At 66.0% G+C, this 27,090-nt stretch overlaps 8 protein-coding genes and 1 non-coding gene across 9 annotated transcripts; 5 read left to right on the top strand and 4 right to left on the bottom strand.

Annotated features, from left to right (window-relative positions):
- Positions 1-245: 245 nt before the first annotated feature.
- Positions 246-5,475, bottom strand: V1510DRAFT_428820 (P-loop containing nucleoside triphosphate hydrolase protein). Its single transcript, XM_066935287.1, has 2 exons — positions 5,301-5,475; positions 246-5,270 (listed from the first exon to the last, which is right to left on the bottom strand). The coding sequence occupies exons 1-2, from the start codon at positions 5,366-5,368 to the stop codon at positions 356-358; spliced, it is 4,983 nt and encodes a 1,660-aa protein (XP_066790538.1). The 5' UTR covers positions 5,369-5,475; the 3' UTR covers positions 246-355.
- Positions 5,476-6,685: 1,210 nt separating this feature from the next.
- Positions 6,686-8,950, bottom strand: V1510DRAFT_305954 (amino acid permease/ SLC12A domain-containing protein). The gene is made up of 4 exons (XM_066930714.1): positions 8,710-8,950; positions 8,414-8,627; positions 7,976-8,369; positions 6,686-7,885 (listed from the first exon to the last, which is right to left on the bottom strand). The coding sequence occupies exons 2-4, from the start codon at positions 8,530-8,532 to the stop codon at positions 6,923-6,925; spliced, it is 1,476 nt and encodes a 491-aa protein (XP_066790537.1). The 5' UTR covers positions 8,533-8,627; positions 8,710-8,950; the 3' UTR covers positions 6,686-6,922.
- Positions 8,951-12,352: 3,402 nt separating this feature from the next.
- Positions 12,353-13,940, top strand: V1510DRAFT_305938 (Der1-like family-domain-containing protein). Its single transcript, XM_066930713.1, has 4 exons — positions 12,353-12,375; positions 12,436-12,657; positions 12,740-13,046; positions 13,371-13,940. Exons 2-4 carry the CDS (start codon positions 12,638-12,640, stop codon positions 13,890-13,892), a joined length of 849 nt encoding a protein of 282 aa, XP_066790536.1. The 5' UTR covers positions 12,353-12,375; positions 12,436-12,637; the 3' UTR covers positions 13,893-13,940.
- A 245-nt stretch (positions 13,941-14,185) lies between these two features.
- Positions 14,186-16,415, top strand: V1510DRAFT_412645 (pseudouridine synthase). The gene is made up of 3 exons (XM_066933107.1): positions 14,186-14,616; positions 14,681-14,702; positions 14,839-16,415. The coding sequence occupies exons 1-3, from the start codon at positions 14,493-14,495 to the stop codon at positions 16,154-16,156; spliced, it is 1,464 nt and encodes a 487-aa protein (XP_066790535.1). The 5' UTR covers positions 14,186-14,492; the 3' UTR covers positions 16,157-16,415.
- V1510DRAFT_305849 (uncharacterized protein) lies at positions 16,323-17,058 on the bottom strand. The gene is made up of 2 exons (XM_066930712.1): positions 16,715-17,058; positions 16,323-16,683 (listed from the first exon to the last, which is right to left on the bottom strand). Exons 1-2 carry the CDS (start codon positions 16,923-16,925, stop codon positions 16,490-16,492), a joined length of 405 nt encoding a protein of 134 aa, XP_066790534.1. The 5' UTR covers positions 16,926-17,058; the 3' UTR covers positions 16,323-16,489.
- Positions 17,059-18,106: 1,048 nt separating this feature from the next.
- On the top strand, positions 18,107-19,149 carry V1510DRAFT_374593 (RF-1 domain-containing protein). The gene is made up of 2 exons (XM_066931530.1): positions 18,107-18,636; positions 18,671-19,149. The coding sequence occupies exons 1-2, from the start codon at positions 18,410-18,412 to the stop codon at positions 19,014-19,016; spliced, it is 573 nt and encodes a 190-aa protein (XP_066790533.1). The 5' UTR covers positions 18,107-18,409; the 3' UTR covers positions 19,017-19,149.
- Positions 19,150-19,436: 287 nt separating this feature from the next.
- On the top strand, positions 19,437-19,510 carry V1510DRAFT_t53. Its single transcript has one exon. It is a non-coding gene; the product is annotated as a tRNA-Ala (tRNA).
- A 284-nt stretch (positions 19,511-19,794) lies between these two features.
- V1510DRAFT_390826 (uncharacterized protein) lies at positions 19,795-24,627 on the top strand. Its single transcript, XM_066931763.1, has 5 exons — positions 19,795-20,385; positions 20,416-20,686; positions 20,718-22,894; positions 23,068-23,908; positions 23,939-24,627. The coding sequence occupies exons 1-5, from the start codon at positions 20,128-20,130 to the stop codon at positions 24,415-24,417; spliced, it is 4,026 nt and encodes a 1,341-aa protein (XP_066790532.1). The 5' UTR covers positions 19,795-20,127; the 3' UTR covers positions 24,418-24,627.
- Positions 24,578-26,008, bottom strand: V1510DRAFT_412632 (uncharacterized protein). The gene has a single exon (XM_066933106.1). The coding sequence runs from the start codon at positions 25,978-25,980 to the stop codon at positions 24,679-24,681; it is 1,302 nt and encodes a 433-aa protein (XP_066790531.1). The 5' UTR covers positions 25,981-26,008; the 3' UTR covers positions 24,578-24,678.
- Between the last annotated feature and the right edge of the window lie 1,082 nt (positions 26,009-27,090).

Below are 27,090 nucleotides of genomic sequence, written 5' to 3'. Positions count from 1 at the left end.
CGGGTCTCGGACCTCGGTGTAATACATGAGGGCTCATAGGCCGCTACCCCACAGCAGGGGCGCTTGGTAAGCGGCATGACCAAATGCAGCTAGTCTCCCGTGCGTTTGGATTCCCCGCCGCGGCGCTAGCTGCCCAAGCGACTTGAAGGCTGCCTGTTGGGGCTCGGACTAAAGGAGCGGCTGACGTTGATCCGACCGCCCGGACTACACAACGTGGCGGCGCGCGGCATGGCGGCACGGTGGCTTAGGGGTGGCTATCTATGGATTACTATCAGCCTTTTGGACCGCTGGAGTGCGGGACATCATCGCGCGCCGCACGCTAGGGGGCGTGCGGCCGTATGCGGAAGGTGGGGCATCACGGCACAGCGGGAATCACGCCGCCCTGCGCCACAAACGCCTTCGCGGCCAGCTCCTCGAGCTGCTCGAGCTCGCCCGAGTTCTCGCACATGCTGCGGAAGATCGAGTCGGGCTGCTGCAGCAGGGTGTGCGGCTTGGCGTACTCCTTGACCTGGCCGGCGTCCAGCACGAGGATCATGTCGTAGTCGATGATCGAGCGCAGGCGGTGCGCGATCGTGATGACGGTCGTCTGCGAGAACTCCTGGCGGATCGTGTCCTGGATCTGGGCGTCGGTCGCGTAGTCGATCGAGGCCGTGGCCTCGTCGAGCAGGATGATCTTGGGGGCCTTGAGCAGCGAGCGCGCGAGGCACATGAGCTGGCGCTGGCCCTGCGACAGGTTGCCGCCGGCCTCGGTGACCGGGCTGGCCAGGTCGTAGAACGGGTTCGCGCGGCGCTTGTGGCGCTCGACGACCGACAGCGACGCGTCGTCGTCGGGCGGGCCGCCGGCGGAGGCCGGCATGACGTCGATCAGGTTGACGCGCAGCAGCGACTGGAACACGGCCGCGTCCGAGTACGCGTCGAACGGGTCCAGGTTCGAGCGGATCGTGCCCGAGAACAGGGTGGGGTCCTGCGGGATGATCGTGAGCGACGAGCGCAGGTCGTACAGGCCGATGGTGGCGATGTCGACGCCGTCGATCACGATCCGGCCGGTCTCGGCCTCGAGGAAGCGGAAGAAGGCCGAGGCGATCGTCGACTTGCCGGCGCCGGTGCGGCCGACGATGCCCACCTTGTAGTTGGGCGCGACGTCGAACGAGACGTTGCGGATGACGTTCGGCAGGCCGGGCGCGTACTTGAGCGACAGGTCCTGGACCGAGATGGCGCCCTTGTCGGGCCAGTTCGCCGGCGGGCGCGTGCCCTCGACGATCTCGTCGGCCTCCTCCTCGATGTCCATGTACTCGGAGATGCGCTCGAGCGAGTTCATGTTCATCTCGTTCTGGGCGTAGACCCAGACGAACCACAGCAGCGCCTCGGTGAAGGTCACGGCGTACGACAGCGTGAGGCCGGCCAGGCCGCTGTCGATGCGGCCGACCGAGACGACGACGAAGGCCGCGGCCGAGAACGAGACCAGCACGCCGATGGTGTCGACGCGGAAGCTCATCCAGCGGTTGCAGGCCCACACGTTCCAGAACGGCCGGTTGTTGTGGTCGATCCGGGCCTCGTTCTCGGCGATGAACTGGTCCTCGTACCCGTACGCGCGGATGGTCGTGATGCCCACGAGCGTCTCGCCAAAGTGCTGGTAGATCGGCGAGCGCGTGACGGCCTCCATGCGCTTGAGCTCGCGCGACGTCTGCAGGTACAGCACGACGACGACGGCAAAGAGCGCGAAGATCACGACCGTGGCCACGACAAACTCGGGGATCAGCACGATGATGATGGCCAGGATCGTGAAGACCGAGAAGATCGAGTGGAAGACGAAGATGATGGTCGGCGCGGCCTCCTGGTCGACGATCTCCATGTCCTTGGAGAAGCGGTTCATGATGCGGCCGATCGGGGTCGCGTCGAAGAAGCGCAGCTTGGACCGCAGGACCTTGTGCAGCAGCCGGTTGAAGAGCACGGTCGAGGCGCGGATCGAGCCCCAGAAGAGCACGGCATCGCGCGTGAAGATGACGGCCGTGTACGTCAGCGTGATGACGGCGTACCAGAGCAGGTAGTAGACGGTGGAGTGGCCGGCGGGCGTTGCCGGGGCAACGGCGGCGGGCGTCGCCACGGCAACCGTCGCGCCCGTTGCCACGGCAACCCCCCGCACCGCCCCCAGCGCGTACAGCGCCGACCCGCTCGACCCCGCCGGGCCCGCCAGCGCCGCGTGCATCTCCGGCACGTACTCGACCTCGATCGGGATCTCGCCGTTGCCCATCGACGGGTCCGCCGCCCACAGCTTGACCCAGTACGACTGCCCGGCGATGATCAGCTGCAGGCCGATGTAGATCGCCGAAACCGCGACCCAGAACCAGGCGTTGCCGAGCGAGCTCAGGTACAGCGTGTACACCGACCACTTGACCGACCCGATCGACTGGTGCTCCTTCTCCACCAGCTTCTTGGACAGCTCGCCGTCGTCCTCGGCCTTGGCCTTCTTGTCGTCCGACGCCGTCGAGCTCGACGTCTCGGCCTCGGCTATCGCCTCGACCGCGACCGCGATGTCCACCTGCTTCTTGAGGTTGGCCATCGACGTCGTGCGCGACAGACTGCGCGACGTCGCCATCGACGCCGACTGCCGCAGCAGCTCGTCGTCGCCGAGCAGGCCCGCGTTGTAGACCTGCTCGGGCGTGCCCTGCATGGCGACGGCGCCGCGGTCCATGTAGACGACGTGGTCAGCTGACGTCAGGGTAAGGGCCACGTTGTGCGACACCAGGATGCACGTGCGCTCGGCCATCAGCGGTCCCGTGATGCAGTGCTCGTAGATCCACACGGCCGTGTGCGAGTCCACCGCGGACAGGCAGTCGTCCAGCAGCAGGTGCCGCGCCGGCGAGTACAGCGCGCGCGCGAGCGAGATGCGCTGCTTCTGGCCGCCGGAGAGCGCGATGCCGCGCTCGCCGACCTCGGTCCGGTCGCCCATGGTCAGGATCTGGAAGTCGCGGCGCAGGCCGCACGCCTCGACGACGGCCTCGTAGCGCTCCTCGTCGACCGGGTTGCCGAACAGGATGTTGTTGCGCACGGTGTCGTTCGTGAGCCACGCCTGCTGGGCGCAGTAGGCGACCGAGTCGGCCATGCCGCTCGCGCGGTCGACCTGCGTGCGCTCGCCGAAGCGGTTCAGGCCCGGCAGGTGCACGCTGCCCTTGAGCAGGTTCATCTCGCCCAGCAGGGCCATCAGCAGCGACGTCTTGCCTGAGCCCGTCGGGCCGATGACCAGGTTGAGCCGGCCGAGCCGGAACTCGACGTCGAGGTCGCGCAGCCTGAACTCGTTGGCCTTCCTGCCCGCGCCCCACGCGAACTCGGCGCCGCGGAAGCCGATCGCCGGGCCCTCCGGCACGGCCGCCTGCAGCTGCTCGTACTTGGTGGTCTCGGGCTCGTTCAGGAAGTCCTGGATGCGGATGATGGACGTGCGGCACTGCAGCAGCAGCTTGAACATCTCGGACATCTGGTCGAGCGGGATGCGCAGCAGGTTGAACAGCGCGAGCGCCGAGAACGCGACCGGCGCCGTCAGCTCCTTCTTGGCGCCCAGCGTGTAGAAGCCGAAGGTCGCGAGCGTGATGTAGACCGGCGTGCCGTACCAGACCACGGACGAGATCGCCCAGATCAGGTACCGCCGGTAGAGCATGTGCAGCTCCTCGGCGCGCGCGTCGTTGAGCGAGTCGCGGAAGCGCTTCTCCCACGCAAAGTACTTGATGATCTTGATCGCGTTCAGGACCTCGTTCGTCTTCTGCACGCGGCGGTCGGTGCGCTTCATGAGCTCCTCCTGGCAGCGGCCGAACACGACCGAGAACCAGTACTGGCCCGGGATCAGCAGGATGATGGTGGCCACGCCCGCGAGCGCGGACGCGCCCAGCGTCTGGTACAGCATGACCATGGCCACGAACATCATGAAGACCGAGGCCACGAGCGAGTGCAGGTACGCGCACAGCTCGGCCACCTTGAAGGCGTCGACGGCCATCAGGTTGATGATGCCGCCGACGTCGGTCTCCTCGTCCTCGCCGGCCTCCTTGGCCTCGGCCGCGGTCTTGCGGCGCAGCGCCTTGGCGTAGAGCTCGCCGATGATGATCGCCTTGATCTTGGTGCAGATCTTGCGGCCGTTCCAGTACGACTGGTTGTTGGTCACGGTGTCGACCATGCCGGCGACGAACACCATGGCCACGTAGAACCAGCCCATGTTGGCCGGGATGTTGACCGGGTCCTCCATGTACTCGAGGATCCGGCGGATGAGCAGCGTCGGCACGAACGTGGCGAACGAGTGCACGCCGGCCCAGAGCATGCCGTAGACGATCTGGCGCTTGAAGTAGCGGATCAGGCCCAGGAAGAACGAGACCTCGCGGCCCTTGCGGCGGAACTCGACCAGGATCGCGTGCGCGCGGTCGCCGGGCTGCAGGTCCAGGATGTCGATCAGCTCGAGCGGCTTGCGGAAGCCCTTGACGATCGTCTGCTGCATCCAGTAGTACGACAGGAACGAGAACATGCTGGCCTCGGGCTCGCAGTTCTCGGCGTAGCCCTCGGACGCCTCGAGGTAGATCGGCTTGGCCGAGAGCTTGACCGTCCACGCCATGTAGAGCAGCACGGTCGCCAGCAGGAAGTCGAGCGGCACGAACGAGTCCATGATCGTGCCCGTCGAGTGCAGCAGGATCGACCGGAACATGAACATCGACACGATCCAGCCGATGTTGTAGACGTAGTAGACGTGCTGGCAGACCGAGTCCGCCAAAAACGACGTCAGGAACTCGGACGAGCTCGTCCGCAGCACCGCCAGCACGCACACGTACGCCCAGAACACCGAGCCGCCGAGCGCCCACGCGACGTGGTCGCGCAGCGCGATCCGGATGTCGCCGTCCACAAACATGAGCAGCAGCAGCACGCCGTGGACCGCGAGCTCGCCGAACGCCGCCGTGCGCTCGAGCGCCACCCGGAACGAGCTGCCCCGGGGGTTGACCACGCGCACGCGCAGCTTGCCGGCGTCGATCACGTCCCCGGCGACCGCCGTCTGCGCCTCGCCGCCGGCGTTGGCGTTGGTCGCCATCCGGATGATGGGGTAGTCGTCGTCGTCGTCGTCGTCGATGATCGCCGACTCGTCATTGTACTCGGCCGGCCGCCGGAACGGGTCGTCGTCCTGGCCCACCGGCACGTACCCGCGCACCCGCGATCCGTACCACCATGTCTTGAGCGATGCCGAGAACACCAGCGCGGCCGAGACGCCGACCGTGGCCAGCGGGATCGCCGTCAGCAGGTATCTAGGTCAGCACGCTCCCGGCAGCACCTACTTCTGCTTGAAACAGCTCGAGAAGTCGTCCACGTCCCATGCGGACGCCTGGCAGTGTAGAACGTCCATCGTGGTCGACTGCCACTCGGTTTGGTTTATCTTTGGGACCGATTTGCTCTTATACCGAGCGGATCCGGGCTACCAGTATGGTGCATATGCATACCACACCAGGAAACCTTGGCCACTAGAGTTAGTCACACGGACTACGATCTCTAACTCCGCCCACTGCAAGGCCGATAGCACGCCGCGACGCCCCGGCGGGTGCGCGCGGCGGCCGAGGGGACGGCTGCGGACGCCGGTGGCCGGCTCGAGCCGGCTGCCATTGGCTGCCGTGGACGGCCGCTCGGCCGCCTGGCCGCCTGGCCATTGCGGCGCGGCCGGGCCCTCGGCGGGCTAGTGGTCCTACGAGTGCTCGGGCCGACTGTGGCGACACCGGTCCCAGCCTGGACGCGCCAGCGCCGTACGGCTGGCCCCGCCGGCCTTTGACGGTCGCGCGACAGCCGGAAAATTTTTCCCGGCCGTCGATAAGGCTCGCCCGACCGCACCCCGGCACGGCCGCCGACGCGGTGCGTGCGCGCGGCCGGGCGGCCCCACTGGATCGCTGCCGGGCGGCCACAGTGAGTAATTGTCGTTGTTCGAATTGACCCGAGTCTCGGTGTCGGTCCCGTTACGGAATGGCTCCCGCGGCCGCTGCACGTATATGCAGTCGTCCGCAAGGTTTGGTCCCATTTGCGCTAGCGCCGCCGCACAGGGTTTGTGTGTCTGCGCACGACTATTAGCAGGCCGCCTTGCTATCGGCTTATCTCTGCGTGCAGGGACCCAGATCCAGCAGGGCGGGCCCGCAGCTTATTGGCGCGCCCGGGATTGGCCTGCTTGCACGGCCCGCCCACGCAATTGCGGCGCCGCGGCCTCCTGGCGACTCGGCCTCCTGGCGACTCACGCCTGGCGTAACGGCCGCCGGTATGCTGTCTCGACGCCAACAGGGATGGCGCGGCCGGTGGAGCCCGCACGCCGCGGCGCCTGCGGCGCCAGCAGAGCGGCCGTCACGGGCGCGTAGCTGCTGCATGGCGCATAGCCGCCGGATGGCGTGCTCGATAAGCCCGAGCCGCACGCCATGCGGCGTGTGGGGCCTGTTTGTGGCTGCGCGGCCGTGCGGCGGCGACTCGCCGGCGACGGTCCACGCCGCACGGCGTGCGGCTCATGCCGCGCCTGCGCAGCCGGCGGCTTGCGGCAGGCGAGGCCAGCGGGCCCGCGCCGCACGATGTGCGGCTCGCGCCGCGGGCGGCCGGACCGCGCGCGGCGGGCCCGGCGGCTTGTTCGTGGCCAGCGTCGGCGACAGGCAGGCGGCCGATGCGGGCCCGCCGCACGCAGTGCGGCTCACGTGTGGCGATCCGCGCAGCCACCGGCCCCGAGGCGTGGCGCGCCGCCGCGAGAAGCCGCACCCCGTGCGGCTGCACGCCGCGCCTACGAATACCGCACCGCCACGGGCGCCACATAAACTGAATGACATATATTACACAGACTGCAGAGCCAATCCAAATCTAACCAAAATACCGCGAGTCATGAGAGAAGGAACAAATAAGCGAGAAATGAACTATGAGATTGCGGTGGCATGCGAGCTCTTCAGCACCAGAACTTGTAGGTACGGTAGTACCACGGCTTGGCGCGAAGCTCCTCCTTCTGGAGTCTGATCTCCTCGATAAGCGTGGCCACATCGACCTCGCGGCGACCAGTCACCAAGTCGGCCTCGGACGGGCGCACAAAGCTGGTGCGCGCGTAGATCTTGTAGCCCACGTAGCACACAATCACGACGGGGGCAGCCAGGTAGGCCTGGAAGAAGTCGACGGCGTTGGGGGTGCCTCCGGTGGGCCAGACGGCGATCCAGAACTGGGCGATCAGGACCAGGATGTTGATGGCCAGACCAATGTACGAGCCAATGACACCAGCCTGAGCCTTGAACGGGATCTCGTCGGTCGAGTGGCCCTGGACCTTCCACGCGCGGCGGAAGAGGATGTGGCACAGGCAGACCGAGCCCCAGGTGAAGATCGACGACAGACCCGAGAGCGCGAGCAGCCAGTTGAAGACGTCGCCCTCGGCGTCCGAAGTGGCGACGTAGGCGAGCAGGCCAAAGAGCGAGGTGACGATGATTCCGGCGAGCGGGCGGCCCTCGCGGTCAATGTACGCGAAGATGCGCGGCGCCAGTCCCATGTCACCGAGCGACGCCAGCGTGCGCGAGCAGCCATAGACGGACGAGTTGCCGACCGAGAGCACGGCAATCATGATGACGACGTTCATAACCGAGGGCAGGCCCTTGATGCCGGCATTCTGGATCGCGATGACGAACGGCGACGCGGTGGCGTCGACCGACGACGAGCCGAGCAGGTGGCTGTTGTTGTACGGCACGAGCAGACCGACCAGCGTGAGCGCAACAATGTAGAACAGGGTGATGCGCCAGAAGACCTGCTTGACGGCCGACGGCAGCGACTTGCGGGGGTTGGCGGTCTCGGCCGCAGCCAGACCGACGAGCTCGGTGCCCGAGAAGGCGAACGCGGCGGTGACAAAGACCGAGCACAGTCCCTTGAAGCCGTCGTGGAACGCACCGGGGTTGGACCAGTATCTGCCGCCGATGTAGCCGCCCTGGGGGCCGCCGCCGCAGACGAGCACGACGCCAAGGATGATGAAGCCGATGACGGCCACAACCTTGATCATCGAGAACACAAACTCGGCCTCGCCGTAGCCCTTGACGCCGAAAAAGTTGATGAGCACGATGCACACCCAGAAGATGGTCACCCACACGGCCTTGTTGACCGGCGAGTTCCAGTATTCAATTGTCATCGAGGCCGCGACAAGCTCGAGCGGGAACACCACGAGCCACTGCAGGCCGTAGTTCCAGCCCATGGCGAAACCCCAGGCCGGGTCGATGAAGCGGGTCGAGTAGGTCGAGAACGAGCCGGCGACGGGGAACAGCACGGCGAGCTCGCCGAGCGCGTGCACGACGGTGAAGACCATGCAGCCGATGATGCCGAAGGCAATCAGCAGCGAGGCCGGGCCACCGCTGGACAGAGCCTTGCTGGGACCGTTAGCGCCGCCGTCTTTGTCGCGCGCGCTACTTACCCAGAGTTGACGAAGAGACCGGTGCCGATCGAGCCGCCGATGGCAATCATCTGCAGGTGGCGCGACTTGAGCCGGCGCGCGAGCGGCGACTCGGCGGTGCGCTTGGCAGCCGCCTCCATGTCGTACTCGCGGCCGCCCTTGCGAGCATTGCGCGTGGCCGTGTAGCCGTCGCTGGGGCCGAACGAATGCTTGATGCTCGCCCAGCGGCCGGTCGACACCGGCTCCGTCGACGCATTGTTGAACGAGTCAGGAGTGGCCGACGACGTGGCATATATCTGCGTGCTGTCGGCCGCGACTTTCTCCGAGTCAGACATGATCAGGCTATTTTTGTTTCCTTGGAAAAAAAGTAGGCAAAAAACTCCCGATAGCTATATATCTGGGAAGTCTCGTCCTCTGCGGTGGAAGCGGAGAGAAAGGAAGACGGCGGGATAAAGAACAAAGAATGGGGAATAAAGAACCCGAGTGCAAGGGTGGAAGCGTATATTTATAATGCCGCTCAAGAGCAGAGCACGACAAAGACATCCGACGACGATTGCGTATCTACGTCTATCTAAAATGGACCTAATTGCCATGAGATCCAGCGCACAAGCCGACGTGTGCGGAGGGAATACTCGCCCGAAGTTTGATTCGCACACTAGACCCCCTAAGTAAGATGCTCGCGCCCGCGTCCTTGCCACGCTGGTGCCTGCAGATAAGCCGGCACCGAAAGGGTGTAGACCTGCTTGGCCAGGAAGGGACTGCCTATCATGCGTCGAGCGCTGCCAAAGAGCATGCCGGGGCGTGGAAACGCTAAAGGGTCGCAGCGTGGCATAGCCTCGTCTTGAACAGATACGACAAAGACCGTAACGGGGACCCAAAATGCCATGGCTCGGCGGCGGCAGCCTACTGGGGCGCGCCCACTCAGGAGCGCGAAGTCTATTGCCAGTTGGAGGCAATCAATACTCCATCTGGTCGACTGTCCACATAAAGTTTATTCGCCTGCCATCGCCTGCCCAGATCGCTTGCGATGCCGCCGCGCGGCCGCCTGGCCGCGCGCCCGCGGCGGGCGGCTGACAAAAGGGCTGGTCCGGTCGACGAGGCGCGAGCCGGCCGCCCGCCCGGCGGCCGGGCGGCGACTCAACGCAACGCACGACGTTGGCCTGCGGCATTAAAGTTTGGCATATGCACGGCGGCGCTCCCAATAACAGAGCGCATCTGTTACCAAATAGGCTAGCTCGAAATTATCCCGATAGCGCTGCCTTAGTGGACAAAGAGCCAGCGCCCTGGGCCGCACCAGCACTGGGCGCGCGCTCCAGCCAGCTAGTGCACGGTTGTACGACTAATCAGCTGCAGGCATCGTTCGGCAGACTAGGACCGCGGAGATGACCAGCTACGAGAGTTTTGTCGGGCGAGCGTAGTGCCGCTATCGCCACGGCCGGACGGCCGGCCGCCTGTGCGCTGGGGCGGCCGCCGACCAGATGCCGGGTCGCGCGAGCAACTGTGGATGTGGCTTGAGCCTGGACCACGGTAGTCAGTAGTCATTGGTGGCGCCCGGGTCGTGCCGCAAAACTCTCCGCTGCACGATCGGCAGACTCAGACTCACGCCGACGTCAGCGGACGTCCACGCTGGGGGGCGTCCGAACGGCCGCCTGACACAGCGCCGGTCCCCGTGAGCGCCGCCGTGACCGGCCACGGCGGCGAGCTGGCGCGTTGCGCACGACGACGGTCGCGCGGACGAATAAGGAACCAGGGCGCTAGCATGCAACGGGCTAGCGCCTCACCGAGCCGCTCGTGCCGTACGACTCTGCCGGCCTTGCCGTCGCTGCGTACGCGTTCCGAGGGCAGCTACGCGCGCTACGGCGGCGTCGCGCTGCCCGTCACCGGCCCCGGCCGGGCCGCACGGCGCCTGCCGCCACCTCGCCGAGACTGGGCCGACGCCATGCACGGCGCTGGTCCGGCGCGACCGGCCAGGAACCTGCGAGTGTGGCTTGATGAGCGCCGTGCGTCAAGCCACCGTGACCGGCAGACGCCACTGCTACCTGTTCTCAGTTAGTTCCCGTCCGCGCACTAGCACGCACCGCGCTAATTTGCGCCCACTTCGGGAAGTTAATTTACACAATGGGCAAGCCGCAACCTTAACCTCTCTGCCTAACTACGTCACAAGGTTTGTCGCCGTATTCCAGCCGCCCGTCGCCGGTACCCCCTATGCTATCAGCTGGACTCCGGTCTCTAATCGCCAGAGATCGCACGAGGCGGCCGAGCTGAGATTTACAAAGAATAGACAACCCGAACCATCGCGGAGGATAGGCCGGTTTTTTTCGCGCGATTTCTCTTTAGTTGGGAATGGGGTGCCAAATTATTGCATTTGACAGTCGCCAGAAATACCACGGTGGCTGTCGGTAGATACTGCCCTGTTGCGGAGTAATAAAATTTTCACACGCTGCCCGCTTGAGCTAGCATAGGGCCCGGTCAGCAGCTTGGCCAGGCCCCCTCGACCGCGCCCAACAAGTGACTTTCTAACTCTCGGCTCTTTGGCAGTTAAAGGCAGGTGACTGCAGTTAACGGCAATGCGCCGACGACCGGGCGTGCTTCTAGGTTCCATATCGACCCACGGGGTCTCGAGATCTGGCGACGAGGCATCCCTGTGGGGTTGCCTGCGGCTGACTGGCGCCGTGCGCCACCTGCCGGCCGGCAGCTTGCCGAGGTGCCCGGTGGCTTGCCGAGCCACGGCGTCTTCCGCTGACAACAGCCAAGCGGCGTATCGCGCTGCTATTCCAGTGCGCCTCTACCCCGAGTCCTGCGACCAAGATGCCGTGACCGCCCAGAAAGTTTATTGCTGAGCCGCACTAGTTGAAATTGCGTCCCCGGTCTAGATAGCTGGTGCTCATCAAGTGAATATGCTGATACTGCCCCGAGCGGCCGCGCAGTGCGGACACTCCGCCTCGATTGACAGCAGTCTAAGATAAGTGATACCGCGCCGGATAGCGTCGGATAGATGCCACACCCTTGCCTCCTCGCAATTGCATCCGCACATGCCTCCTAGAACACGTCCTGACACGCTCGACGGACGCCACAATTCTCAGGCGACGTCGGCAGCAGCGCCTTGCGTAGACTTGGCAGCAGCCACTCGACTCACCGTGGCGCACACAGCCCGTTGTCGCTACTGCAGAAACCGCGCGCTGCATGTAGCCACCGCCGCAGTTGCGCACCCCCGTACAAGGCCGTGCGCTGAGCGCCCACACTAGGCCGCCGATCGGTGGCGTTCCCGAGCCGTGCGGCCGATGAGCGCGCGCCATTACGCCCCAGGTCAGGCCTGCGCCATGCCTGCGCGGTAGGGAACCTGTGCTCATGGGCCGAAACGGCCTCCCCGCCTCGCCGTCCAAAAATGGGTGCTATCGCCGTCGGCCGCCGACGCACCTGCGTCCCCAGCCGGGCCAGGCGCAACCACTGCTAGGGCGCCCAATCCGCGCAGCGCATCGCCGATGCTATCGTCCCGCCAAGCCAGTCCGCGCAGCCGGCGGGCTAGCGCCGGCGCACTGAGCAGGTCTCCCGGCCAGGAACCGGCCAGAAGGGACCGTAATGAGCTCTTCTCTATTTTCGGCAAGTATATTGTGGGCCTGCGGCTATGCAGGTTTCCGCACACGGCTCTGCGCCAATTTAGTGCGCCCAGCGCGGTGCACTGCGCCGGAAAGATATACGAGGCGCCGGCCGTCAGTGGCTCGCTGCCGGTGCTAGTTATCTGCCAGCCGGTCGGCGATGGCACCGGCGCCGTGCTATCAGGGCTGCCCTGCGCTCAAACTGAGTGCGGCACCGTCGGAAGCCTGTCGACGGGCACGACAGGGGCCCGACGCGCCCACCAGAGCGTTCGCGCTACAGCGGTGAGGCCCCGACTAGCAGTACGCGTGTGCGGATGCAGTTGTGCGGAGCGCGAGCCGCACGCGCTGCGTTGCCCTAACACACCAGCCGCGTCAAACCCTACACAGGTGTGCATGACGAGAAAGCCCTAGCCCAACCCCTAAATCACTAATCGTGCGCGCTACTAGGTGTCCCCATCCACGCTTTCTTCAATCTTCCATCGTCGAGACCAGACTGTCATCATTGTTCCGCGCCATCCACGCCGGGCTCTTGTTTCATCGTTCCAGTGGACTGCCAGCCGAGTCTGGTTTGCTCTGTTGACATCTGCACCGACAACAGGACTGTCCGGCAATTGTTAGGGTTCAGGCACTTTCGGAGATCAAGCAAACCATGGCAAACGAATTGATAGAGTACGTATGGCTATAAAGCGGGCAAATTTTTTCCCTTTGCTCTTCGCCAACAAATCCGCACCAGGTCTGCTAACCAACAAAGCTTTGTTCGGTCGGTGGCCCCAGTGACCAGAACATTCCTGTTCGGCTCACTGGCGACGGTTTTCGGAGGACTGCTGCATGTGGTCAATCCGTCGTACCTGGTCAATTTTTGGCCGTACGTGATCTATCGGGCTCAGATATGGCGGCCGGTCACGGCCTTCTTCGTCATCGGCGGGGGGTCGCCTATCTCGAAGTTCATGGACGCGTACATGCTGTACACGTACAGCAAGGACCTTGAGAACGACAAGTTCTCGCGGGCCACGGCCGATTACCTCTACTACGTCGTCTTTCTCGGCACAATCATCGTGGTAAGTACATTTCGTCTAGCATCGCAGCAGCAGAGACCTGTGTGTGGCCGAGAAACTCCTGTTTCTGCCTCAGGATACTTCTGTTCTATAGATCTCTGGGTTCTGGTGATGGAGAAGATCAAGTCCAGTATAGGGTATCCTTCCTCAATCAATCATTCGTATAAAGGGTATCCTATGCTGGAATCGTGGCTGTTGCATCCATACAGCCGACAGCACGTCTGCCGGTGGTACGGATGTGGCAGCCTACATTCCGTAGACTCGGGCCCCGGGTCTTTCTGCTGTTGCTTTGCTCTCGGACTGCCGAGGATGACGCTAACTGGCTAGGGTTTGAACGTCTTCACTGGAGCGGCCGTGTACTCGGCTCCGCTGTTGACTGCCATGACGTTCACGTGGTCGCAGGAGACCCCGGACCGCATCGTGCAGTTCTACTTCGGCTTCCAGTTCAAGGCCAAGTATCTGCCGGCCGTCATGATTGTGTACAATCTCCTGGTCTCGGGTCCGGATGCAGCGCTCATCGCCGCGACCGGCATTGCTGCCGCGTTTCTGTACTGGCGCCTGGACAAGCGCCAGGGCCCGTCTGGCAACGCGCTGCCGCCGAGTCGCTGGGCTTTGGCGCCGCCGTGGCTCAAGCGCCTACTGCCCGGCAGCTGGTCGCCGGGCACTGGAAGAACCACTGGCCCGCGTACGGACACTCGCTCGTACGGCAGTGCCTTCTTCCCCGGCGAGCAGGCCCGCCGCAGCGCCCCCAGCGCGCCGGCCACGGGTCACTCGACGTCGTCGTCGACGTCGTCGCCCTCGTCGAACATGTCATTCCGCTGGGGACGCGGCCAGAGACTTGGTGGTTAAATAGCATTTACATCGCATAATGGAGTTGGTTCGATTGATTCATCTTGAGCTGTAGCAGCTGCGTGTGGCCGGCAGGTTGTGGTCTCGTCAGTGCCGATTCGGCCGCAAGCGGCCACCGGAAAGGCTGGCGGACGCGTGTGAGCTCTACGTGGCTATCCGCTCTGCCGGCAAGGCCGCGGCCTTGCGAGCCTCACCGGCGGCCCTGATGCACGGCTTGCAGTTGTCTCGCCCGTGCGCGTACTGCATACCGTGTCGAGCGACAAGCGTGTAGCCCTAACCTTAAAAAAAATTTGCTTCGTCGTTAGATCAAGACGTCGAAATTTTTTCATACCAAAAGAAAAAAATTCATCCTTCAAATCAAACATCACAACGGAACGGAAGATCGATTCAGCGATTCAACGGATTGACGGGTTAATTTGTATTGATCCTTTCCATCCCTTGAACGACTCAGATCTCTTTGATCTCCAAATCTCTTGAGTGATCTCTTTTTTGGTGGCCGGTTGACGACTTTCAAGTGAAAGGCGGTCAGACGGAATATCCAGCATTCAGTACCGATTGACGAGCCTTTGAGTGCAGAAGAAAGTCAAATATCTAGCAACAATGGCAAGCACATCGAAGAACGATTCGGAGTACATGATCAAGCCCGAGAACGTCAGTTCGTCGGTGGACACGTCGGAGTGGCCTCTGCTGCTGAAGAACTACGACAAGCTGCTTGTGCGGACGGGTAAGTGCGGCGAGCGGGGCGGCGACGGCCGCAGGAAGAGGAACAGCTGCTGACAGAATTGCAGGCCACTACACTCCCATTCCTAGGTTAGTAGCGATCGGACGGAGCGGACCGGCGGCTGCTATGGGCGCTCGACTCGGGCGGCCAAGCCTGGCTGCGGGTCGCGCGCAGCGGCCGCGCGGTGCCGGATCACGCCAGGGCGGACAGTACTAACGGAATCAGCGGCTCCACGCCCCTCAACAGAGACCTCAAGTCGTACGTCAGCAGTGGTGTCATCAACCTCGACAAGCCCAGCAACCCGTCGAGTCACGAGGTGGTCGCGTGGGTGAAGCGCATCCTCAAGGTCGAGAAGACCGGCCACAGCGGCACCCTTGACCCCAAGGTCACTGGCTGTCTCATTGTTTGCATTGACCGTGCCACCCGTCTGGTGAAGTCGCAGCAGGGTGCCGGTAAGGAGTATGTGTGCGTCCTGAGACTGCACGACGTCCTGGCCGAGGAGAAGCAGCTGGAGCGCACGCTCGAGACGCTGACGGGCGCGCTGTTCCAGCGCCCGCCGCTCATCTCGGCGGTCAAGCGCCAGCTGCGTGTCAGAACCATCCACGACTCGAAGCTGATCGAGTTCGACAACGAGCGCAAGCTCGGCATTTTCTGGGTCAGCTGCGAGGCCGGCACCTACATGCGTACGCTGTGCGTGCACCTCGGTCTGCTGCTGGAGGTCGGCGGCCACATGCAGGAGCTGCGGCGAGTGCGCTCGGGAGCGATGGGCGAGAACGACAACCTGGTGACGCTGCATGACGTGCTCGACGCGCAGTGGGTGTACGAGAACACGCGCGACGAGGCGTACCTGCGCCGCGTGATCCGCCCGCTCGAGTCGCTGCTGACGACGTACAAGCGCATCGTGGTCAAGGACAGCGCGGTCAACGCCGTGTGCTACGGCGCCAAGCTGATGATCCCCGGTCTGCTGCGCTACGAGGCCGGCATCGAGCTCAACGAGGAGGTCGTGCTGATGACGACCAAGGGCGAGGCCATCGCGCTCGGCATCGCGCAGATGTCGACCGTCGAGCTCACCACGTGCGACCACGGCGTCGTCGCCAAGGTCAAGCGCTGCATCATGGAGCGCGACACGTACCCGCGCCGCTGGGGCCTGGGCCCGACCGCGCTTGAGAAGAAGAAGCTCAAGACGGACGGCAAGCTCGACAAGTACGGCCGCGTGCAGGAGAACACGCCGGCGTCGTGGAAGGACTCGTACGTCGACCTCTCGGGCAACAACCAGGAGGCCGAGACCGAGGCGCCCTCGAACGGCCTGATCAAGGAGATCGAGCCCGAGACCCCCGCGGCCGACAAGGCCGACAGCGACGCCGACTCGGACGACGAGGCCGAGAAGAAGAAGAAGAAGAAGGAGAAGAAGGAGAAGAAGGAGAAGAAGCGCAAGCGCGACGAGGAGGAGGCCGTGGCCACCGAGTCGCCCAAGAAGGACGACGACGGCGAGAAGAAGAAGAAGAAGAAGTCCAAGAAGTCCAAGACCGAGGACGACGAGTAGCGTCGGACGCGGTCCAAAAGTGTTTTTGTTTATTTTGTCTCTGTATGTTTCAGTCTGCCGCACGGCCCTCAATTGTAATTACGTCCGTACATGTCACGAGACAGCTGGGGGAACCATCCACCCTGTGCACGTGATGGCACGCTGCCTCGCCGCCATGTGGTTGGGACTCGCCGTCGAGTTCTCGACTCCCCGCGCCCACTCGGCTCCGGCAAGCAATGCCGCAGCGCCATTCGTAAAATAACCAAATCCTCATTTTGTACAGAACCAAGACTCCAGTCCGCTACCATACAGACGTCGCATCGCCGTGACGCAGGCGCGCGCTGCGCGCCGAGATCAGTACTCGGCGTAGTTTGCCGGCGACGACGCGATCGCAAACGGCGACAGCAGGCTGCTCAGGAACGCCGACGACTCCGTGTCCATGCCCGTGCAGTAGTAGTACGCCCGCACAAACAGCCGCCGCAGCTGCGTCGGAAAGTACAGGTAGATTGTCGTCGTCAGCAGCCCTAGACAGATCGCGACAAACGTGTCTGGCGTTAGCCGGGCAGCGCAGCTACGTACTCAGCACAAGACGCTCCATCGGCGTCATGACGTACAGCGGGAACGTGATGTAGTACTGGTACTTGAGCCGCTGCAGAAACGCGATCGGGTTCGGCCGCTTGGCCGGCTTCGTTGGGTAGCCGCTCATGGTGGTGCAGTCAGAGTGGTGTCGGTGGACAGGCTCGAGGCAGCCGCGGGTGTGGACGGCGTCCCATGCGCGCCGGCAGAGCATTATATACCAAAGATGCCGGCGGCTATAGCGTCCGGCGTGCGCCGTGGTGGCCGATCGGACGGCGGCCTTTGTGTGCCGCGTGCACAGAGCGGCCGATGATGTCAGTCGGAGAGCGGTGCCGCCGGGCTGGCTGCTTGTGCAAGCTTTCTGCGGCTCCCGATGGCCACCCGCCGAGCATTAGTCCATCGCGCCCGCCTAGCCGTGTCGGGCAGACGAGCTGTATTGTTCTACAGAGTTCGCTGGCGATGTGACAGCGTGTTGCCGAAATGCGCGACTGGCACAGTTTGCTGTTGGCTGCTCGGAACTTTCGGAACATGCACAGCAAATTGCAACGCCAGCTCCACGCGGTGCCTGTCCCCGCCACCGCTGCAGCACCTGCACATCATCTGTTCCAGCGGCAGACGCACCCGTGTGGCTGCCGTAGCTCGCCCGGCGTCCGGCTGCGACGGCTGAGGCCTGCAGAAGGCTGGGCGTGCGGTCGCGCCCGAGCGCACACGACCGGCTCGCTCGGCCCGGTCGCGCTCCTTGTTCGAGCTCGCTGCTGGCCGTTCGGGCTGGCCAGCACGGCCGCTGGCCGCGCGGACCGTGCCAGAGAGCCGCCGTACGGCGGCCAGCTGCCGTTCGAGTTTGGCCCTATTTGGTGTTCGTCGATCCCGTCCGCCCATTAGCGTGCAGTAGTGCGGTGTTCATGGCCGCTAGCGCGCCGGGCTAAACCCATTGTGTGACTTTTCTGACAAGCGAGTTTCTGGTGACCAGCGAAAAGCACCGGCACGCGCGGAAGTCCGGGCGCGCGGCCGGCGCCGGAGGGAGCGGTGGGCCAGAGACGTTTTCGCCGGAAGATCAGCCATGGCGGGTCGGTGGGCTGCTGGTGAGGGCAGACGGCCGCTGCGCTATGCCTTCATAGCTTTGGACGGACGCACTATGGCGCACGGCCGTGCCAGTACGGTCGGGACCATCCGATCGTGTACCGCGGTAGCCGAGACATCCGGCGGGCTACGCTCAGACGCGTAGCGGGAGTCCGGGCACGCTCCGCCGTCACCTGTTTCGGCCAATCTCACGGCGACGGCGTGGCGAGACCGGTGGGCGCCGCAGCGGTCCGCGGAACCACGGCGGCGGCCGGCGGAAGCACAGCGGAAGCACCGCAGCACGCGACAGCGGCTGGCGGACACACAGCGGGCGCGCGTGGCGCGGCCGGCGCCGATGGATGCCGTGTAGACGCGTAGACTGCAGATCAATAGCTGTGGCGGTGCATAGACCTGCGCGGCCGCGCCGCTCGACTACGCAGGCGTCCACTGTATGGGCCGTCTGCGCCGGACCGCCGGACGACGGGGATCGCATCTGCTGGCCATCGGCCGCCAGACGCGGGCCATCCGTGGATGCGCCGGGCGGCGTTGCTGCGTGGCTCAGTGGGCGCAGGAGGCTGAGCTGGGAGGTTTAACTACACAAATCGGCGTCGGCGTCCACGCCCATCACACGTCGTCACGATGCTTGTACGCTTTACGGGCCGCGCATCGGCCGGGCTGCTTCTGGCAGTGCCCAGACTGCTGGGCACGGGATCGGCCGGTGCTGTCGGCAGGGGCTGGTCCACGCCAAGGGCCGCGGCGACGCGGCCTCTCAGTCTGACAACGGCGCTGGCCAAGAAGGCCAGCCATCTCCCCCCGCGGCCGGCCATCAACGAGGACGAAATCGAGGAGGTGTTCATCAAGGGCGGGTGAGTCGGCGCGTGCGGCGGGGCTGACCGGCAGTGGCAACGGCGGCCAGAAGATCAACAAGACCAACTCGAAGGTGCAGCTGCGACACGTTCCCACCGGGCTCATTGTGGAGTCGCAGGCGACACGGTCGCGGGAGCAGAACCGGCGAATCGCCCGGCGCAAGATGGCCGAGGAGCTGCAGTTCAGGGAGAACCCGGACGAGAGCTACCGGGGGAAGAAAATCGACCTGCTGAAGCGGCGCAAGGCCAACCAGGTCAAAAAAGCCAACCGGCGGAAGCGGGAACGGGAGAACGAGCGCGAGGGCGGTTCAGGGGAAGCGGGCGGTGACGAGGCCGGCGGTGCCGAGGCCGCGGGCGGCGAGAACAATGGCAGGCCGTGAGCATTGTTGGGGAGACGCTGCCTGCGCCTAGACGTGGGATGTACATAGACGAGGTTCGTGCTGCGATCCACGGACCCGGTTTCGCGCAGCCGACGCGAGCCGGTTCGCAATACAGAACACCGTGCTCGACAGCGCCGGCGGGGCGCGCCGGCGGCGGTGTGCGCGTCTGCGGCGGGGCGCGCGGATGGCACGCGGATCGCCCGCGGTCACACGCCGGCCAGCCGCGACGCCCGGTGTCGCAGTCGGCACACTCCCTGGCTCGGCTACGCGCCAGGAGACGTTAAAATGACGGTCGGCCGGCGGTCGCTACGCGCGGCGCGCCGGCGGTCCGCCCGGCGGCCGCGCCGCGCCCGTGCCGCGGCCGCGCCGCGGCCGCGCCGCGCTCCGTTTATCGCCATCGGCGGCCTTTTCTCGCATCCAGGGCGTGTAGTGTAGTTGGTTATCGCGTTCGCTTCGCATGCGAAAGGTCTCCGGTTCGATTCCGGACTCGTCCACATCTTTTTTTCGCGCCAGCGCCCCTGAACGTCGGCCGCGTTCGGCGAGAATGCCGCCCTTGAGCTAGTCCAGATGCAGCCAGCAATGTTTTATTCACAAGAGCAGCTGTGACTTTACCCTGCTCAGGCACAAAATCGCACGCCTAAGCCCTTTACCCTACCGCGCAGGGCCACAGCATTCCCTGATTGAGCAACCGTAAACAATCTAACAAACACAGTGGGTGCCATTTAGTATGCATCGCCAGTTTTATTTTAGGGATAACGGGGCACACAGAGCGCAGAGAAAAAACATCAGGTGCCCAGGCTGTTTGGTACACGCCGTGTGGAATTTGCATATATTTTTTTCCACCCCCCCCCGGTCTCTCTACTCCACCGGCTACTGGTGGACTACGCGCATCGGACGCATCAGGCCTGGTCTGGTGGCATACGGGCGACGAGGTAGGCGATTGGCGGGCGCGGATGGCGGATTGCCGCGCGGCGACTTGCGGCCGCAAGAAGCCGAACAGCGCGCGGACAGCACTGACGGCCAGGTGGACGCGACAGCCAGGCAAACGGAGCCGCGGAGACACGCGGAGGGTGGCCTGACACAGCCACGGGCGGCTGAAGAATCGGGCGCGATGTCCAGGACGGATATTCTCAAGGCCCAATTGGACTCGGTTAACGAGCGGCTGCGGTCGACGTCGGTTCTCGAGCAGTCGCTGCGCAAGTTCAGCGAGCAGATCCTGACCCAGCTCAACGACGAGAACGAGAACGTGAACCCGGAGGCGGACGACCTGCTGCGGCAGCTGGAGGACTTTGAGAAGGACTACAATGATCTGACGCAGGAGAGCAACCGGCTGTTCGCGGCGTCCAAGACGGCGTCGCTGGCGACAAAGGTACGGGGCGGGGGGGCGCGCTGACGGCAGGACACGAACGCGTCGTACCTGGCGGCGGACGGCACGGCGTCGCCGGTCAAGACGACGCTGCAGCGCAAGCAGCTGAACATGCTGCCGCGGCAGCGCGACCTCAAGTTCATCAACGACGTCGGGCAGGGCCTGCTGGCCGAGTGCCGGCGCATGCAGACGCTCGTGGCCGAAAAGGACGACAAGCTCAAGGAGGCCGAGGCGGGCCGGGCGCAGCTGGAGAGCCTGGTCGAGGGCCTCGAGTCGCGCGCGCGGCACTTTGAGGAGTCGGAGGGTACGTGGACCGGTGGGGCCGTCTGACGCAGACCGTTTCAAGGAGGAGAACTGGAACCTCGAGGTGCGGCTGCAGGAGCTGCAGGCCGAGCTCAAGGCCGCGGCCGAGAGCAACGCCAAGCTCGGGCTGGACTACTCCAAGCTCGCCAAGGAGTACGCGGACCAGACGGACCTGCTCGAGAGCGCCAAGGTCAAGGAGCAGGAGCTCGCGGCGGACCTGGACGAGGCCAAGCACCGCTACGACGGCGAGCTCGCCCAGCACGAGAAGTCGGCCAGCCTGGTCCGGGTCGAGAACGAGCGGCTGCAGTCGGTCGTCGACAAGCTGAGCGAGGAGCTCGAGTCGCGGCCGGCGGCGGGCGCGTTCAGCGCGGCGCTGACGGCGGCGGACCTGGCCGAGTTCCACATGATCCAGGACGACTACTCGGACGACCAGATCAACACGCCGGACGTCTCGCCGCCGCGGTCGCCGATCAAGGGCACGCCGGCGCACCACGCCGGCCTCGAGAGCGAGACGCTCAAGACGTCGCTGGCGCACGCGCACCGCACCATCACCAACCTGCGCACGAACATCCACCGCGAGAAGACCGAGAAGATGGAGCTGCGCCGGGCGATCTCGGACCTCCAGGAGGAGCTCGAGGCCGCCCGCGCCAGCCCCGGCGGCAAGGGCATCGCGCCCAAGAAGTTCCGGTCGGTGTCGGCGCAGCGCCGCGCCGGCACGCTGCTCGGCGCCGGCAACCGGCGGTCGCAGATCCGGATCTCGTCCGAGCCCGACGAGGACGGCGCCGACGCCGACGTCAACTGGGAGACGTTCAACGGCACGCCGACGGGCACGCCGGGGCCGGCGGGCGTGCCGATCGCCAAGTCGTCGACCGGGTCGATGGCGTCGGTGGCCGAGTCGCCGGCGGACGGCGTGCTGTCGCAGAGCGTCAAGTCGACCACGACCGAGACCGAGAACGAGGGCTTCGAGACCGCCCACGACATGATGACCAGCGACGACGACGTCGTCCGCAGCGGCGCCGACACGGACGACTACAAGACCGGCGCCGAGTCGCTGGCCGAGCCGGAGAGCGACCGCGACCGCGACGACGAGGCCTTCGCCACCGAGACCGAGTTCTCGCCCAAGTTCACGCACCAGCGCAACCAGTCGTCGCTGTCGTCGGCGGACTTTGTGCTGCGGCCGCCGTCGGCGGCCATGTCGTACGTCGAGACCGACGACGACAACGAGATCATGGGCACGAACCTGCTGCGGTCGCGCGTGAGCCGCGGCACGCTGCGCATGAAGCGCGACAGCGGCAGCTTCGGCCCGGCCAACCCGCTGTACGACGAGCTGGGCCGGCAGGGCCTGGGCGGCAGCCCGGCGGGGTCGGGCGCGACGACGCCGGTGCGCGCGGGCTCGACGACGTCGCTCGTGTCGCCGCTGGCGGGCCTGCCGCGGCGGGCGGGCACGCCGCGGGCGACGGCCAGCACGCGCGAGATGGGCACCATGACCGAGGACTTTGACGGCGACGGCAGCGACGGCGTGGCCGACCGCAACACGCGTCGCAACCGCAACAGCGACTACATGGTGCCGCTGCCGCTGTCGGAGGAGTTTGGCCTGAACCGGCTGAGCTACATGACGTCGGGCTCGTCCAACTACCGCAACTCGTACCTGAGCAAGAGCGAGCGGATGAGCTCGAGCGGCGCGTCCAACGACGAGGACGACGACACGGCGCGGGTGGACGTGGCCGCGGACGCGTCCGCGGCCACGGCGGACACGACCGTGGACGAATACACCGCGCAGACGACGTTCACGACCGTCGACGGCGTGTTCAAGCCCGGCGACCTCGACGGCTCGGACAACGAGGCCGGCCCGATCCTGGACGCGGTGCCGGCGCCGGCCGTGCTGCCCGGCCACCAGCCGGCCAACTCGCTCGGCTCGATCGCGTCGACCGAGTCGTCGGGCAGCCGGTTCGAGCACTCGGTCGAGGTCCACGACTACAGCAGCAGGACGCACTCGGTCACGGAGGCGTCGGTCGTCAGCCAGCCGGCGGCCGCCGCCGAGCCGGGCAGCCTGGCGGCGATCTCGGCGGCGATCGCGCGGTCGTCGCAGGAGTCGTTCAAGAGCACGGCGTCGGCCGGGCCGAGCGGCGTGCCGACCATCAACACGCAGGCCGCGGCCGTCGACGTCGGCCAGTCGGCCACGCTGTTCGACGCAGACGTGCCGACGCCGGTCGAGCAGCGCAGCCGGTCGGCGCTGGCCACGCACGGCGGGTCGCCGCTGGCGGCCCGGCCGTCGGCCGAGGCGCGCGACAGCGCCGCGTCGGACGCGACGGCGACCGCGCCGCGGCCCGCGCTCGACGTGGCCGACACGGCGCTCGACGTGGCCGGCGCCGACGCCGACCGGCCGCGCTTCAGCGCCGGCGTGCTGTCGTTCGACGCGCACGAGGTGGCCGACCTGGCGCAGACGGAAATCATGGACACTATGTACGACGAGGCCGAGGCCGAGTACCAGCCGTCGCACGCCTCCGGCGCGTCGTCGGGCATCCTCGACCCCCTCGCCGGCGGGCCGCAGCTCGGGTTCCAGCCCGCGTTCCAGGCGCTGCCCAACACCACGGACCTGACGCTCGAGCAGCACTCGCACGACGCGCTCGAGGTGCCCGCCGAGGAGGACTTTGGCACCGCGCGCATCATCTCGTCCGAGATCATCTCGGACGGCTACCGCAGCCACGTCGACCGCGAGGCCGACGCCGAGCACCGGTCCGAGTCGACGTACGTGCAGTCGCAGAGCCTGCGGTCGACCGAGGCCGAGACGCCGGCGACGACGTCGCCGTCGCAGCGGCTCTCGTCCACGCTGAGCGGCCCCCGGGACGTCTTTGCGGACGCCGACGAGAAGCGCGGGCCGCACGCCGACGCGCGCATGATCCAGGCCATCACGCAGACCATGATCGGCGAGTACCTCTACAAGTACACGCGCAAGCGCGGCCGCCAGGCGTTCTCGGCCAAGCGGCACAAGCGCTACTTCTGGGTCCACCCCTACACGCGCACGCTCTACTGGAGCGAGAAGAACCCCGCGGCCGGCGGCGAGGTGCGCGCCAAGTCCGCGCCGATCGAGGAGGTCCGCGTCGTGCCCGACGACAACCCGTACCCGCCGGGGCTGTACCACAAGAGCCTGCTCATCGTGACGCCGACGCGGTCGATCCAGGTCACCTGCCCGACGCGGGAGCGCCACGACACGTGGCTGAGCGTAAGTGCGCGCCCGACCCTGCTGACCCAGTCCCTGTCCTTCCTCCTCATGCGCGCGCCCCAGGAGCCGCTGAACGTGCTCAACGGGCCCGCCCGGCCCGCCGCGCCCTTCGCCCACCGCGCCCGCGCCAGCGCCGTCCCCCTGCGCGCCCAGATGAACGCGTTCTCGGCCAAGCGCCACACCGGGCCCATCTACGAGGCCAACGAGGACGGCTACGACAGCGTCGACGAGCGCGAGGCCGAGATCGAGCGCGAGGCCATGGACGCCGAGGGCGTCGAGAACGTGCGGCTGTGCTGCGACGGCCGCCACGACGTCGCCGCGCTCACCGGCCGCACCCGCAGCGCCGGCTCGATGCGCTACAGCGACTTCCGCGGCCGCCGCCACTAGCCCGTGTACCACCACTGCATTTTGTTAAGATCTCGCGCCCGACGCTCCACGCTCCTTTGGCCCCTCCAACTACTCACCGCCGTGACGAACGCTCCTTATATTTTTATGCCGCGCGCCCCTAGGCCCCGGCCCTATCTTTCCTTGCTACACTCGTTTGCCTGCGCCGCCGATTCCCTAATGCGCGCCTTGCTCCGGCCCCGACGCCTTGGCCGCGAGATCTCGTTTATGTGTTATGCTTGTTAATACGTGTCCGCGCACGCCCGCGGCAGAGCCCAGCTCTGGTGATTGTTTTGACTACAAAATCGTTGTTTGAATAGAAAACTGTTTCTGGACAGGGCGCCCGACAGGCGAGCGACGCGGCGGTCTCAAAATCGTAGCAACTATCATGACGGCGGTGAGATGCCGAAGAGATCGTAGGCCTCCTCGGTCCAGGGGCCGAACTCGTCGTATTTGAACGGCCCGGACGCCGGTACGGGATAGACCGGGCCGGACACGGCGGCCGGCTTGGCTTCGGCCGGCTTGGCTTTGGCCGGCGGAACTCGCTGCCGGCCGCGGGCAGAGCTGGGCGCGACGGGTTTGAACGGCGCCGTCAGCGAGCTCGCCCGCTTGGCGGACGGAAGCGGTGCGGAGGGAGCGGAGGGGGCGGACGACGTGCGCTCGGCGGCCTGGGCCGGCGGCGAACGCGGCGGGGGTGGCAGCGACAAGTCGCGGACAGGGCCGGGCGCTGGCTGGGCAGACGCAGACACAGAGCCGGTAGATTCCGACAGCGTGGAGGCCGGCGCGAACAGCGGAGCGTGCGCGGCTGGAGCTGGCGGAAGACCAGCGGGCGCCTCCGAACGCGCCGAGGGCTCTGGTCGAGCGGCAACCGGCGCCGAGCGAGAGGCAGCTGGCCGGGCGGAGGACTCTGGACGGCCGGAGGGCTCTGGACGGGTCGGCTCTATACGGGGAGAGACTTCTGGACGGGAAGAGGGAGCTGGCCGGGCAGAAGCTGCCTTTGAGCGCGCGGAATCGGGTCCTGGGCGGTCACGACCAGCCTCTGGGCGAGCGGAGACAGCCGTAGACGTGCCAGGAACAGTTTCTGACCGGCCTGCCGGCTCTGGGCGAGCAGAGACGTCTTTGGACGGGACAGGAGCCGGCCGGGAATGAGCGTCTGAACGGGCCACAGGCTGCGAACGCACGGCAGGCTCGACAGCAGCGTCCGAACGAGCAGCAGCCTCGGCACGGACGGGACCGGCTTCTGAGCGAGCGCGGGGCCCTGGACGAGCGGGGACGTCCTCGAGCTGAGCGGACTCTGGACGGGCAGAAACAGCGCCGATGTGAGCAGCCACGGCGCCTGGACAAGCAGCAACGCCCCGGGCCCCTTCCACCGCTGCTTCAAGCGCAGACGGAGCCGGCGGCTGAGGCTCGGCGGCTGTCAGATCGCCGGCCAGCATCGGATCGCTGTCCGCCATTAGATCCTCGTCCAACGCCAGATCATCGTCCACGGCCAGATCATCGTCCACCGCCAGATCGCCGTCCAAAGACCCAGCAGACGACGCCGGCGAGGGCGGCGGCGTCGTGGGCACGCGCGGCGACTGCGGCTCGGCCAGATCAGGCACGGACGAGACCTGGCCGCTGGGACCAAGCTCGAACGGCTCGGCGGCGTCCAGAAGCGCGGCTGCGTAGCTCTCGTTGACGTCAAACATGCTGCTGTCGGCACTGAGATTGGCCGCGCGGGCGGGCCGGGCCATGCACAGGAGCGAGCGGTCGCGCGGCCGCTGAGACGCCGGCGAGGCGGCCGTTTTGCGGACCTGCGGCGTGGCCGGCTCCGGATCAGGCTCGGCGTCGTCGGGCAGGCCCTGGGACGACGTCAAGATGAAGAGCGGGCTGGACGACAGGAAGATGCTGTCGTTGACGTGCGTTCGCTCTGGCGTCTTTGGCGAGCTCGGCACGGACGAGAACCGCTCGATCTCGCGAAAGTCGTCGGCCGGCGGAAAGTCCGAGTCGTCGATGCTGCCGAACTCGTCGCTGTCCGAGAGATCGATAGGCTCGGGCAGAGGCCGGGGCGCGGGCAGCTCGGCGTCAATTGGCACCGGCCGGACGCAGAGCAGCGACCGGCGCTGCGGCGACGTCTGTGTGAGCGTGATCTCTGACGTGGGCTCGACGGGCTTGGGAAGGGGCGTGGACGCCGCGTTTGGCTGGTGCTCGCGCAAGACCGGCGGCCGCGGGTCTGGCTGGGCGGGCAGCGTGTCTGGCATGCGCCTGGGCTGCCTGTTCTCTGCGCGCGGGGCGGGCGGGCGCATGCCAGACTCGGTGCGGGTGACGCTGGGGGCAAGGTCGCGGGTACCATTGCGGGGTGTACCGCGGGTACCATCAGGTTTGTGGGTGGTGTCGGGTTTGTGGATGGTGTCGGGTCTGGGGGCGGTGCCGGGTCTGGGGGGAGTGTCGGGCCTGTGGGTGCTATCGCGTCTGTGGGTGCTATCGCGTCTGTGGGTGCTATCGCGTCTGCGGGTGCCGTCGTCGGGAGCGCTCTCGCGTCCGTGAGTGCTAGCGTGTCCGTGGGTACTGTCGCGCCTGTGGGCGCCATCAGAGGCGCGGACGACGTCGCGGGTGCCGTCGTGAGGAGCGCTCTCGCGTCCGTGGGTGCTAGCGTGTCCGTGGGTACCATCGGAGGCGCGGAGGACGGCGCGGGTACCATCGTGGGGAGTGCTGTCGCGTCCGCGGGTGCTGTCGCGTCCGTGTGTGCTGTCGCGTCTATGGATGCTATCGCGCCTGGCGCCATCAGAGGCGCGGACGGCGTCGCGGGTGCCGTCGTG

This window comes from Dipodascopsis tothii (genome assembly GCF_038497935.1).
Source record: "Dipodascopsis tothii strain CBS 759.85 unplaced genomic scaffold V1510scaffold_6, whole genome shotgun sequence".
Classification (NCBI taxonomy): Eukaryota; Fungi; Ascomycota; class Lipomycetes; order Lipomycetales; family Lipomycetaceae; genus Neoaidaea; species Neoaidaea tothii.
The sequence above is the reverse complement of the archived record's forward strand: the minus strand, read 5'-3'. Positions and strand labels throughout refer to the sequence as shown.